Source organism: Stegodyphus dumicola, chromosome 7 (assembly GCF_044657685.1).
Source record: "Stegodyphus dumicola isolate Sdum_Otavi_A_Nest chromosome 7, ASM4465768v1".
NCBI classification, from domain to species: Eukaryota; Metazoa; Arthropoda; class Arachnida; order Araneae; family Eresidae; genus Stegodyphus; species Stegodyphus dumicola.
In genome coordinates this window covers 52,053,695-52,067,169 of record NC_140774.1, presented here as the reverse complement: position 1 = coordinate 52,067,169, position 13,475 = coordinate 52,053,695, and the positions used below count along the sequence as shown (strand labels likewise).

The following is a 13,475-nucleotide window of genomic DNA, read 5'->3' as shown; positions in this document are numbered from 1 at the left end:
TGTGGACTTCTCCGTGTTGGTTAATAGTCTAGAATCAACTATTAATCGCATGCAGGAAATGAAAAAGGAGGAAGGTCATGGCACTCATCTAAAGGAATTTTTAGAGTCTGCTCTTAATAATGGGTATTATCGAGTTCAAGATATTAAATTACCTGTTTCTACTAAATCTTTAAATGATTTCATGAGTGCTAAAAATGCTTTCTTTGAGTGCACTGATAGAGAATCTGCAAGAAAGATTTAATTTGCAGCAGATTCATCTTTTACAGGATTTTGATATTTTGTTGAATCCCTCGTGTCTCAACAACAGAATCATCAAGATTCCGAGTCCCTCGATAATGTTATTAAACATTATCATAGGCCAGATTCTACTTCGGTTTTGGGTGTTTCAGCAGAAGAGTTAAAGCCAGAGCACCTTGAAGTAGAGTGTTTTTATGCATGCTACAGAGAATTCAAATTTAAACAGTTTGCCAATTTGTTGTTCTCATCAAGTTTAGATGTAAACTCTTATATCCAGGATTTACAGCCCTGACACAAATAGCTATGACTATACCTTTGCAACGGCTAATTGTGAAAGAGGATTTTCTACTCAAAACAGAATCAAATCAAATAAGAGAAATAGATTGGAAGAAAAACAACTGGAAATTATAACGAGGATATCTGACCAAGGCCCAGATTTCAAAGAACAAAGGGGAAATGTTTTTTGTGATTTTAATTTTGAAAAAGCAGTAACCTTGTGGAAAAATCAGAGGAAAAGAAGATTAGAATTGTAATGTAACCAAGAAAAAATGTTTTTGTGACTTTAATTTTGAAAGAGCTGTGATATAGTAAGGAAATCAGGGGGAAAAGAGATTAAAATTGTAATGTAACCAAGCATAAATGTTTTTTGTAACTTTAATTTTGAAAGAGTTTTGATATTGTAAGGAAATCAGCTGTAACATTGTATAAAATCAGAGGAAAAGGATATTAAATTTGTAATATTAAATATTTCATTTAGAACATTTTAATGTAAAATAAATTATTTTATTTATAATGTTTAATATTTTCTATTAATACTTAACATATGCTATAATTGCCAAAACCCAAAATAGCATCCTCATTTTTTTTCTATTTCATTTCGTCCATTAAAAAAGGTGTTTTTTATAGAAAATTTGTCTCTGTATATATAGTTTATGCTATTTACGTATTTCACTCCCCCTAAAAAAGCCAAGGAGTATTTTTACTCTTCCAAAAAAATCCTAGGAATAACACTGATCATACCTAAAGGAAAAGCATTTAAAAATATCAAATAGATCCTGGGAAGCAGATAAAACTTCCAAGCTACAAATTTACAGAGTTCTTATTTGCTCCAAACTCGATTATGGATCAGAGGCCTATGGATTTACCTTCTGTGGTAAAGAAGCTTGATCCTGTTCATCCCCAAGCAGAACATCTCCTGTGCAGAGTTTGTATGTAAAACGTTTCGAGCCACCCCTTCAGACGTGAGCAATTGTCTCTTCAATTATTAATTAAAAACTGTTTCGCATGCTGATCATCCAGCCAACCACTTAGTGCTTAGTAGCCAGTTTTATTTGTTCTCCCAAGTGTACGTTCTTGTATTCCTGCTTTTGGATTACACGTTTGACAGTGGTTGCAAGAACATGACTTGGAAGAGGTGAAAGTTCATGCAGTAAAGTATTTGGAAATACCTCCTTAGAAAGATGCTCACATTGAGCTTCTTAACATTTTCCAGTTTAGCTAATGTTGTGTAAAAGCAAATTTTCCATCAACATACACAGATTTACTATGACTATGTTGTAGTGTATACAGATGGATCAAAATCCCAGGATCATCTTGGCTCTGCCTTTGTGTGCGAGAATACTACTGAGGGAAGAAAACTTCATCTCGCTTGTACCATCTTTATTACAGAGACATTACTCTGCTATTAGTAACGTAGGAAAAATTTCATTATTTACACAGACTCACTTAAGTGTGCTAAAAGCTCTCGAATCATATGTGAATGACACAATTCCATTAATCGTAGAAGTGCTGAAGCTCAATACAGTCAAATAACGAAAATCCATCGACCTGAAACCCGCATTGCCTCTCTAAATATAAACATTTAGTTTATAGGTTCTGAAAACCACAACATGGAGTAAAAAATATTGAAGAAAAAATACCTACCAGATAATAACAACATAATTACCGAATAATAATGAGTCATAACGGAAATACCAAATTATTGACATGATAAAGGTTCCCCCTTCCAATTTGCATTGAGGTAAAAAAGCAGAAGATTCATGTTGTACTTTCTGAGCTTTGTTATTTCACAAGAATGTTTAGAGCTACCGTATTTTTTTTTTTTTTTTTATTCGGATATTTTGAGGATAAATTAAGATTTTAAATTACGGCACTTTTTAATACGAGGACAGATAAGAAACACATTCGTGATTGTACTGCTTGCAGCGTTGAAAAACGTAAACACGTTGCATTGACGGTAATGCAAAAAGTGGAAATTCTGCACAAGATGGAGGCAGGTGCTACTCCTCAGTTTACAGCAGAATCGTATGGAAATATAGAGAAAAGCTGTTGAAATTTTACAGCAACAGTGATTTTAACACTGGAATCCGAAACCAGAAATCTTTACATGAGGCGATGTTGTCTTGTTGAGCGGTTCTGGCAACGGTGGAGTGATGGGATACCACTAATTTCAGGACTGCTCCTGAGAGAAAAGGGGAAGCAGATTCGTGCTGATTTAAAAATAGAGGAGCCTAATATAAATGAATAATATAATCAACTTATATATGTAATAATAATTTAATGCATATAATAAATTATTGTAATAATGTATATAATTAATTAAATGTATCTAATACGCCTTATTTATTTTGCACTTTTAGTCTGAATATTATCTTTTCTGTCTCGAAATCCGCAAAATCCTAAAATCCGCACAACCTCTGGTCCCAAGCTTTGTGGATTTCTGGACTTCTACTGTATTAGCTTCAAGGCCAAAGGTTACTGGATCCTTTATTACTGGTTGTTGGTATAAAAGGAAACAAACTGGCAGATATAGTTGCAAAATGTGCCTGTGCAACATCGATCTGACCCGTTCCCCATTCAGATATTAACACTGAAAATTCTGATGAAATGGCAAAAGCTTCGGGATGTGCAGTTAACCAATAGATTACGAAATATAAAAAAGAAAATTGGAAATAATTGCTAAACCAAAAAGAGCATGTTCTTCTGACCCAATTGAGAATCAATCATACAAGGCTAACATACAGATACCTATTGATGGACGAAGCTGAAGCAATATGTGCTGAATACAGCACTATTTTAACTGTTAAAACACATTTTGGTTAATCTTTGGATTATGGTAACTTGGCGATTTTTTGGCAAAAATTTGGCGACCAACTCTGCTACAGTGACCTGCTAGTTTCTGTTTTCATGAAGTAAAGGACCTTTTTTTTTTTTTTTTTTTCTTTAAACTCGACATTTTTTCCCCAACAATCTGCTAGCCGAATTATGCTTATGCTAGAACTTTTATGGAACAAAAGTGCTTAATCACGACAAAGATTTGGTGCGAAATTGGGAGAAAGTGCAGAATCGCAAATTGCTTGCCACAAATCTAAGAATTCCACATACACAGTATCCATGTAAACGTCGACCTATTTTCACTTAAAAAAAATCCCAGAATTGCACAAAAATGGCATTGCGCACACTCTTGACTTTATCCATGTACACTGCTAAAGTCCTAGCAAGTAACCTTTATCACCTTACCAAAACGTCGCCAAACTACCTGTTACCATATTTCAAAGATTAGCCCACATTTTAATCGATTGTCCAAATTTTAATCGCTTTCGAAATCTTTATTTTAATACTTGTGAGATTTCAGCAAAAGATTTTAGTTGGTAAAAAAACCACATTTTAACATTTTTAACTTTTTGAAAGCTACAAAGTTTTACCACATTATTGGAATGCCCTGAATCCAATATGGGTTTCAGAAGATCTAACCTGTATCTAGTTTTTATTCATATCATCAAAATTATCTTTTATCTATAAATTTTTCTATCTATATTTCATGGTTTTCATAAAAGAATTGGTAAAAGTTTACAATTGGGTGCCCCTTGTGTCTTGGCGATTCTTTTTTGACGCCAAGATCGGCGCCAGAAAGGCACAATTTCAAGATGGCCGCCACACAAAACCCAAATAAGAAGTTAAAGAATTGCACAAACTCTGTGTCCATGTACACATCGATCTGCTTTCACTTAAAAAAAAACATCCTAGAATTGCACAAAATAGGCATTGCGCACCGTCTCAAATTTTTCCACATACACATCAATTTATTTTCATTTAAATAAAATCAGGAAGCTAAAACAAAGTTAAAACTATCATGGTAACCAGAAGTGAGGTTTCATCGCCAAAGTTTTTAAAAAATTGCCGCTAATCGAAGGGGCACCCAATTCTAAACTAGAGCTAAAGAATTTTGTGTTTGATCTTATTGCTTGCTATTTTATACCTATACGTAATGTCTTAAATTTCCACTTATGAGTATGAACTGAGTGGTACATGTGCTTTTTATCTCTATTACCTTAAATTTTGGAAATACACAACATTTTGTCTGGCACAACATAACCCCCATGGGTTTTGTGCCAAAAAACTCCAACCAACCTAACTTGCCGATGTCTCAACAGTTTGAAGTTTGACTGTTTGAAGAATAATTCTTTTTCTCTATTTTATTTCTTCCTCTGTTAAGTTTCCTCTTCATTTCAGAACTTTCGGATTTAAATTAAAAATTCATTATTTTAAAAAACTGCATGCATTTCAAATGTGCGGAAGAAACTGGTAATTTAAAAATATGAACATTGAGGATAAATACGAAATGATATACGGTCACAACCAGTATCAATGTGACTGAATTTTCCAGAATTTTACGAAATACTCAGCAACAAAATCTACGAATGGCAAAACTTTTAGAATTTAGGACAGACACTGGGCAAAACGATTTAGGTATGGCAAAAGTTTTACAATTTAGGACCCACAGAGATTGCATCAGGTAGGAAAATGCCCAGCACCACATGATACATTGAGACATACAAGATAAAAGTTAAAAATTGCCAGTTTTCAATTTCATTATTAACAGAAAAATTTTTCTATAGATGCCTATCCATGTGACAAGATTAGAAGCATTCTTGATAATTTTGCATGCTTGTGTCTAGTGAAAAAAGAGAAAATGAAAGGAAGATAAACATGTTAAGAGAAAGACGTCTAGGATCAAAAGTAAAAATTCGAATAATGATGTTAATTTTCCAAGATGGAAAATGAGTAAAACTTTATGCAAAATAGATCCATTATTTTATTATCTTGCTTACTTCTCAGATTAAAAATATTCTAAAAAAGTCACCAAAATGGAAATTTATATTTATAACATAACAGGAAAAAATAAAAGTTTTATTTTAATGTTGTTTTTTAAATTAATTTAATACATTATCACTAATGTTTTTTAATGTTGTTTCTTAAATTCTTTTCGTTTAAAAGAAAAGGGAAAAGTTTATGAGCTCTTCAGTAGCAAAAAAGATACAAGTTCGAAATGCTCACGTTTCACTTCTTGCCAAGAAATTTAAGTATTACACCATTTATAACAGAAGTAGGAACAAATTCAAACAACAACCCATCAAATATGAATTAGTCACACTCAAAGTGGAAGTTGTAAAAAACACAGAAATTTCAGATAATTAAAAAACTGCCAATTTTGGCTGAAATTATGGACTTAAAAGGACTCTAAACTTGTTTTCACTTGAAATGTTCTTGCCTTTAAAAATTCTGATATGAAGACAAGAACATATAACATTCTGATATGAAAACAGACAAAAAATTTGATAATTAAAATTAAAGAACTGCCGATTTTGGCTGAAATTATGGACTTTTAAAGGACAAAAAAGTTTTAAAAAAAACTAAGGACTTTTAACCGCTTCCCTTACAAATTTTTTGAAAAAATTGCAAAAAATCATCACATTTTTTTTTAAATTTTATTATTAAATACAACAAAACGAAACAAATCAAAATATGTAGGTTTAAGCTGAATTTTTAATTTTGTGAAGGTGTAAAAGCATTTATTTTTAATATTAGTTTACAATCCCGAGTTATCTCGAGCAAACGAAAAAAGTTAAACATTAATCTTTGCATGATAGTTTTTGAAACATGGGAAACAGAGTGATACCTGACGTTCTACACTGGTATCTGGTCTCTTTTCTTACTGGCTTACCGCTGGAATCTCTTTCACGGGAGCACAAAGTACACTGTCTCGTTGGATTTGATTTTCCCCCCCACCTTTTCATAATCACTACTATCTGAAACATCATCGCTTTCGCTATCTTCCATCATCGCCATTATTTTATTTTTTTCCAACCCATGCATCCTTCTTTATACATTACTAATCCACAAGCCAATGTATACTATACAATAGGGAAACACACGACCAGTCCCTCCAAAAGAAACGCGCAACCAATAAAATTTGGCAAACTGCCAATCAAAGCTAAATATTTCCTTTCATTTCCTACAGACCGAGTAAAACCGTGATAAAAGAAATCGTACTAACAAATTCTGCTTCACCCGAGTTTTCTCGGGATAATAATTAACTGCAATATATACGACCCCGAGATAACTCAGGATAATCAAGCAAGCGGTTAAGGACTCTAAGACCATACAAAACCTGTTTTCACTTGAAATGTTCTTGTGTTTAAAAATTTTGATATGAAGGCTGGCGTGTTGACACGTAAGACACAATCGTAAAAGTCCAGTAGAATGCCTCAGGCTGTCATATGCCTTCACCATATAAAAAAAATAATTTTAAACTAAGTGGTGTCTGAAATATGTTGTCTAAGGTGGTTGTTTTATCCTTATGGAAATCACTATAATAGGCAAGCTTTGTCCATACAGTAGACAAAACGGTATTTTACAGTTTTTTTTTTTTTTTTTCAAAAGATTTGCAAACAGAACTCGTATGTGCAACTGGCCATTTGAAGGATTTCTGTAATCTTTACCTAACTTAGCAATTGGGATAATAGCTGTCTTCCACTGCACTGGGGGAAATTTCTTTCTATACTCTATAAGGAGAGTATCTATAGAACTTTATATGCAAGGACATTCAGTGACTTACAGAAAGATGCTTTATCATATAAATAATTCTAGGAACCAGATTAGATTTGTGGTGGTTAGATGCTCTTTCAGCCATCTTTTCCCAAAATGGAGAGTGGTTATTATACATTCCAGTTTCTTTCCTTAATCTTTCCAATACTTGTTTGCTTGATGTAGAGGATGTAACTGTTGATACATGTGATACCTAGTAATTCCTCTGACTCTGCTTTTGTACCTTACATGCATTTGCTTATAAGTAAAACATACCCCATTTCATTTGCTGTCTAACCTGCCATTATTACCATAATTTTAGATATTTTGAAAATCTTATAGATGACGCTGGGATTGAAAGTTTGACTGCCTGAATAATAATTTTGGGGATGGCTTCCACTGCATTTAGGTACATTATTCACCATGTCCTCGGTAAGTTCAGCATTAAAGGGAGAAAAAAGCCCAGTCTGCTCTAGAATAAAGCACAGTGCTCTACAATGGGTTTCTGCCTGATTATCTTCAAATATGACAAAAATAAATTTCACTACTGTGAAGATTATTCCCAACCCTAAATTTGCAAAGCAGAAATAAAAATGAACAGATGGTGAGGTCAATAGTATGGAAAGTTCTTGGAAGTTGGCAGAAGTAAGTTTCCTCTCCATTATTTAGGAGGCAAAAAGAACGATTCATAATCATATTCTCAATCTGCCTATGATGCAAGTTATCTTTACTTCTCCACGGAGGATTGTGGCCACTGAAATCACTTAGATGGATGAAAGGTACAGGTAACTTTTCAATTAAGTAATCCAAATCCTGCTGTTCCATTTGCTCATTGGGGGGAGGGGGCAAATGCAGAGAGCACATGGTTACAAACTTTAGTACGTGAAGTTGAATTGCAACAGTCTAAAGGCATGTCGCCAGAGAATTAATATTTGAGAGGTTAAAAGGCTAACACTTCCAATGGCATCATTGCTGGAAACACTGTCCTTTCTGGCAGATGAATGTCTCAAAATCTTAGGCTGTTCAGGTTTCAGAAGAGTTTCTTGTGTTGTAAAGCAGACAGGACAGTAATTATCCACGAGGTCTTTTATCTGTTCAACAATTTTTAATAAACTATAACAACCTTATGTTGCTTTTTTTTTTTTTGTTTTTTTTTGTTTTTTTGTTTTTTTTTTTTTTTTTGAAGATGGTTTTCTATTCCCACTTCCATTCAGAATCTAAATCCTCAGAATACATGTTGTCTAATGAGCTGGTGTTCATAGGACATGATTTTGCTTGCTTTTCCAGTTTTCCTTCATTTGAATAGTTGTTCTTTTGCATGTATTTGGTTGATTGCTGGGAACTCCTTGCAAATTTGTGCTTTCTGGACACAAACAATTGGCAGCTGACTTGACAGATTTGATGATGGCAACAAAGAAAACATTTTCATGTGCTCTTGAGTCTTGGATAGCAGCCCCCTAGCTTAAGCATATATAATGTCCTTTGTAACTTTCACAGCCTGTACTTTTGGTTTTAAACTTGGAGCAGAAAGGACAAAGCTGTGTGCTTCCCTTTGCAATTGATACGTAGCTGCAGTGGTGCAAGTACTCTCATAGCCCTCAACAGAGCTCCATGGCCTGATATCTTTGAGTAGCCAAAGCACTGACACTAGAAACATTACATGGGGTTGGAAATGTATGGTCTAATATAGTCTCAATTAACAGATCACCCGAATGCCGCCATTTGATTGCATATGTTTTTGTATTAAAATAAGGTGACAACTTTTTGAAGTTAATCTGTTTTATTTACCATACCTGACAACCTCTAAAGATAAAAGTTCAGAAGATTTCTCCCCCAAATTCAGAAGATTTCTCCAAAATTCAGAAAAAACATGAAGAATTAATATCATGCTTTGATATTAAAAAAATAACAATTTATACAAATAGAAAAAAGAAAATTGTACTTAACATTAGTAAATCTCAATTAAATAGTAACTAAAAAATTTATTAGGAAACATAAAACAAGAACTTAACTCTTTCGCATCGAAGTCGCCCCAATCGCCCAAACATTCAGACACCGGCTGGACGCCCGAAACGCCTGATTATTTCCTACCCAGTGCTTTCCCCCATCACGTTACTGCATTACTCATTGCTTTCAGGTGTTGTTAAATCACATGTCAATCATTCTTTTGAAGCTACTAAAAGTAGCTTCCTTGTTTCCTTTCCTTTGTTTACTGTCAGTGTTTAGCTTTTGATGCCCGAAGTTGCACTCCCGTCCCAAGGGGGAACTTCACACAGTGTCAAAGCATCGAAGAAAGAAGTTCTCGCTTTACTTAAGTAAGGCTATTGTTAGCGCTGTAGTATTCAACTTGTCATGGGGGAAGGAAAAGCATTCCAGAAGAAATTCTTAGATACGGGCGTTTTCGATGTTTGAGGAATTGAGATTTTGCCCTCTCTCGATGCGAAAGAGTTAATGTTACACAAAAAAAATTATTGCAGTGTATTTAGAGTGCATTTTTTGGCTTTAGCCAAAAATTATTTGGAAAATTTCCTGTCATAACAATTAGTTTCCTCATAACATTTAGCAATTAAAATGTTTTCTACAGTTTTTGGTGAAATTGAAGAACGAAACATAGTTTTGTTTTTCTTCACAACACTGAAGACTCTCTCGCACTCAGCATTACTGTGTGGAATTACGAGAATAGCACTTAAAACTCTTGCTAGTCTATCATATTTTGATCTTCCATCAGCTATTTTTATTCTTTTTAAGGTACCAACGAGGACATCAAGTCTATCTTCTCCAGAACTGGCAAAGTCTTCAAACTGTGCAGCAGAAAATTGGTTCTGTAGTTCATCTAAAGCATCATTATGGCATTCATTTTCTTTAATTGTTAACACAAATGGAAATTTATCAATAAAAAAAGAATCTTTTCAAAAGATGAAAATTTCAAATTTGCCACTTCAGCATTTAAAAGAACTTCATTTTGCAAAGGAAACTTCCTTACAACGTAATCACAGGCTGAGGAAAAGTTTCTAACACATTGAAAAAATTCTTTTTTCTCATGATCTTTCAAAGAATTTACAAGTTCCCTGGTTTGATTTCCAATTATAAGATCATTGTCATCCTTTTGATTTGCCAAACTATTACATGGCAACACGAATCAACACACCGTTTTTCAGAATGGACAGTTTTACAAACTTATTATAAAGTTTTTACAAAAGATCATTAAGAATTTGGATAAGCAGGGGAGATTTTTTTGAACTCATTTCGTAACAACGACGTATTAAGAAAATTTGAGCACATGCAAACAAAAAAAAAAAAAAAAAAAAAAAAACAAAAAACAGTGACAATCCATGCTCACCGAGTCCGAGCTGAGTAATTCCCTTGCTGCTGAAGCGAATGCAAAAAAAATAATCTGGCGCCCACAAAGAAAAGAGTGAGAGAAACAAGTTCAGCGCATTGGATTGGCTGGTTAAGCAGCGAGTTGGGAGAAACCGCAGGTTACTGGATTTGAAGTAGTCGGTAGTTGGTGGTAAAACACGATGCAATTGGCGAAAAAATTCTAAAATATCGACAAAAATCACTAAAAACACTTGAAAAAGGAAAAAAATCGTAAAAAATGGATTACGATCGTAAAATCGTAAAGACAAATGCATTTTCATAAAAATTACGAAAAATTCGTAAAAGTTGGCAGGTATGTATTTACTGATTTGGTATTGACATATTTTAATGCTTTTGAAGAATTTATTAAAACTATATTAAATTTATTCAGACTTGTAATTGATAATAATGAGAATTCTGATCCAAAAAATGTGCAAAATGAAGTACAAAATATGTAAACCAACAACATAAATATGTATCATGTTTTCACACTTGGAGCAGTTTCTTTTTTAATACAATGGCTCTAATGTAGAATTGGATGCCCCTTCAATTAGCGACAAATTTTGTTCACTTCTGGCGATGAAACCCATTTCTGGTTACCATGATAGTATTAACTTTGTTTTAGCTTCCTGATTTTTTTTTAAGTGGAAACAGATCGAGATGCATATGGACAAATTTTATAGAGTACGCAATGCCTAGCTTGTGCAATTCTCCAATTTTTTTTGAAGTGAAAATAGATCGATGTGTACATGGACACATAGTTTGTGAAATTATTTTATTTTTATTCTTATTATTTTATTATTATTTTTATTCTTATTATTTATTTTTATTCTTATTTTGGTTTTGTGTAGTGGCCATCTTGAAACTGTGTCTGGCAGGCAGCATTGCTAACCACTGTAGTGTGTAATGGCCATTTTGAAACTGTGCTATGGCAGGCAGCATTGCTAACCACTGTACGATCAGGCTGACCAACCTAATTGTACAGTGGTTAGCAATGCTGCCTGCCATAGCAGAGGTGGGATCAGGTTTGAATCCTGGAGATAGCTTGGATGTTTTAAGTATACAAACTGTGTGGCTCAAGGACACTTAAAATTTGGCAAGTTGAAAGTCGTCGTGATGGATGAGACCAAAGTTCTCGTACTCCACCCTCTTCCCTAGATCGGTGAATTGCTCAAATTTAACTACAGGACATTGTATGTGCTGTATTACAAACAGATTACTGATCAGCTGTCAGAATTTACAGAAATATTACTTTAATGGATCCACAAATGCAGAAATTATTAGCATAACATATGATGTATGCTTCATGCTGATTTTGAAGATTCAGACATAAACTATAACGGCAAGACAAATCTTTAAATAAGACAGCAAATTTTATTTAGTATTTTTTAAATTTTTATTAGTAAAATATATTCAAACATGCATGAGAATTCAACGTGCAGTTATGTCTAATAGCACCTTATGTTTCAAATAGAATGCTTCACTGTATTTTAATAGACAATGCCTGTCCTTCAGTAGTTAGTTTACCATAAATTACTATGCGACTGAAGTATAGACTACTTATATAAACTTGTTACGCACAATAGCGTTCTTTAATAAAACAGTTAGCAATTTTTATTGCATCATAAATATTTATATAAACACAACGCACATCCTAAGTAAAAAAAAATTCAAATCAGATAATATACATTTGGAAGGACCTTTACTATAAAGACTACACCTCCGTAACACATTTCATTATTTTAAGAATTTTTTAAATTGATTTTATGAACTATACATTTACATTACATCACTAATTACGATTATAAGTTCGATGCTTTGAGAAAAAATACGTGTAAATGAAAACAACTGAGAATACCTAAGTACTATATTACTGGACGATACAGAAACTGACACATAACTTCAGAAATAGTCTGATACAGAAGTGAAATTCATTAGTAATAAAAAAATTATCTTAAATAAAATCAAATAGGCATTAAATGGAACTCTTAATGAAAAAATAAAGCCACATCATTAAACTGTTCTTGTCACAACTCGCGTTAAAAATAAAATCTAAATGGTAATTAGGATTAGACCACACACACACATATATATGTTACTCTCCACAAACAACTTGTCTACAATAGAAAATACGACGCAGAACTTAAGATTTCTTTGTTTCAGTATTTCAGTTCTCCACTCCTAACGCTAAGTTTTACGAAATTATACATGATACATGGTTTGTAAGCGCAAAATATTTATATATTTCCTTAGATATATTTAGAATAAGTAAACCACAAACAAAAGGTAACAAAATGTTCTCAATTACATAATACGCACGAGGTCGATAAGATTCAATGAGACGGAAATCACAATAGCATTAGGGTAAGCAAAAATTTCATATTAGTATTTAGCACAAACTTACCTTTTTAATTTCAGTGTCAGAAGCATGCCTTGATACTCCTAATAAATCGTACAATTTAGTATCAGCCATTTCTCTCTTAGCGTTATTATTTCTCGCTCAATATAGGAGCAATACCGTGGAATGTACTAGTAAGATGCTAGTTGCTGCTTTGAAAGGATGAGAGTTGAGATGTTCCGAAACACACAGCTGACAAAAGTAAGTATATAGTGATAAAAGTAAAACTGCGTATACGCCATGAAAAAAATCTGCACCTTAGTTTGCAAAAATATCCTTCAAAAAAAAAAAAAAAGGTGGAAAGGAAATAAAATAGAAAAAGAAATAAGGGAATTCTAAGTGAAGTTACGAAGTTACCTCTTATTAATGGGCTAACCGTGTGGAACGGAACGAAACACTGAGATGAAAAAAACGGAACGAAGGTTAATCACGCCAAAGAAAAATGATAGGAAATGCTTTATGCCAAAAATATGTTGGAACCTACCCTAAACGTTCACCAACGAAACCTCTATAAAAATTTATATGCTCTTAGAAATGTTATGTATCGTGAATTCTGCTTACCAAATTCAAATAGCTCTAGTATGCTTTATGAAATTCAAATTATCCGACATAG

General features: G+C 33.3%; 1 protein-coding gene across 1 annotated transcript in view; it reads right to left on the bottom strand.

Moving 5' to 3' along the window:
* LOC118205699 (dnaJ homolog subfamily A member 2-like) overlaps positions 1–13,026 on the bottom strand; it is a 68,729-nt gene extending 55,703 nt beyond the window's left edge. Inside the window, exon 1 of the mRNA XM_085820198.1 lies at positions 12,869–13,026. Within this exon, the coding sequence (XP_085676324.1) occupies positions 12,869–12,937 (69 nt within the window). The 5' untranslated portion in view covers positions 12,938–13,026. The remainder of the gene's footprint in view (positions 1–12,868) is intronic.
* Between the last annotated feature and the right edge of the window lie 449 nt (positions 13,027–13,475).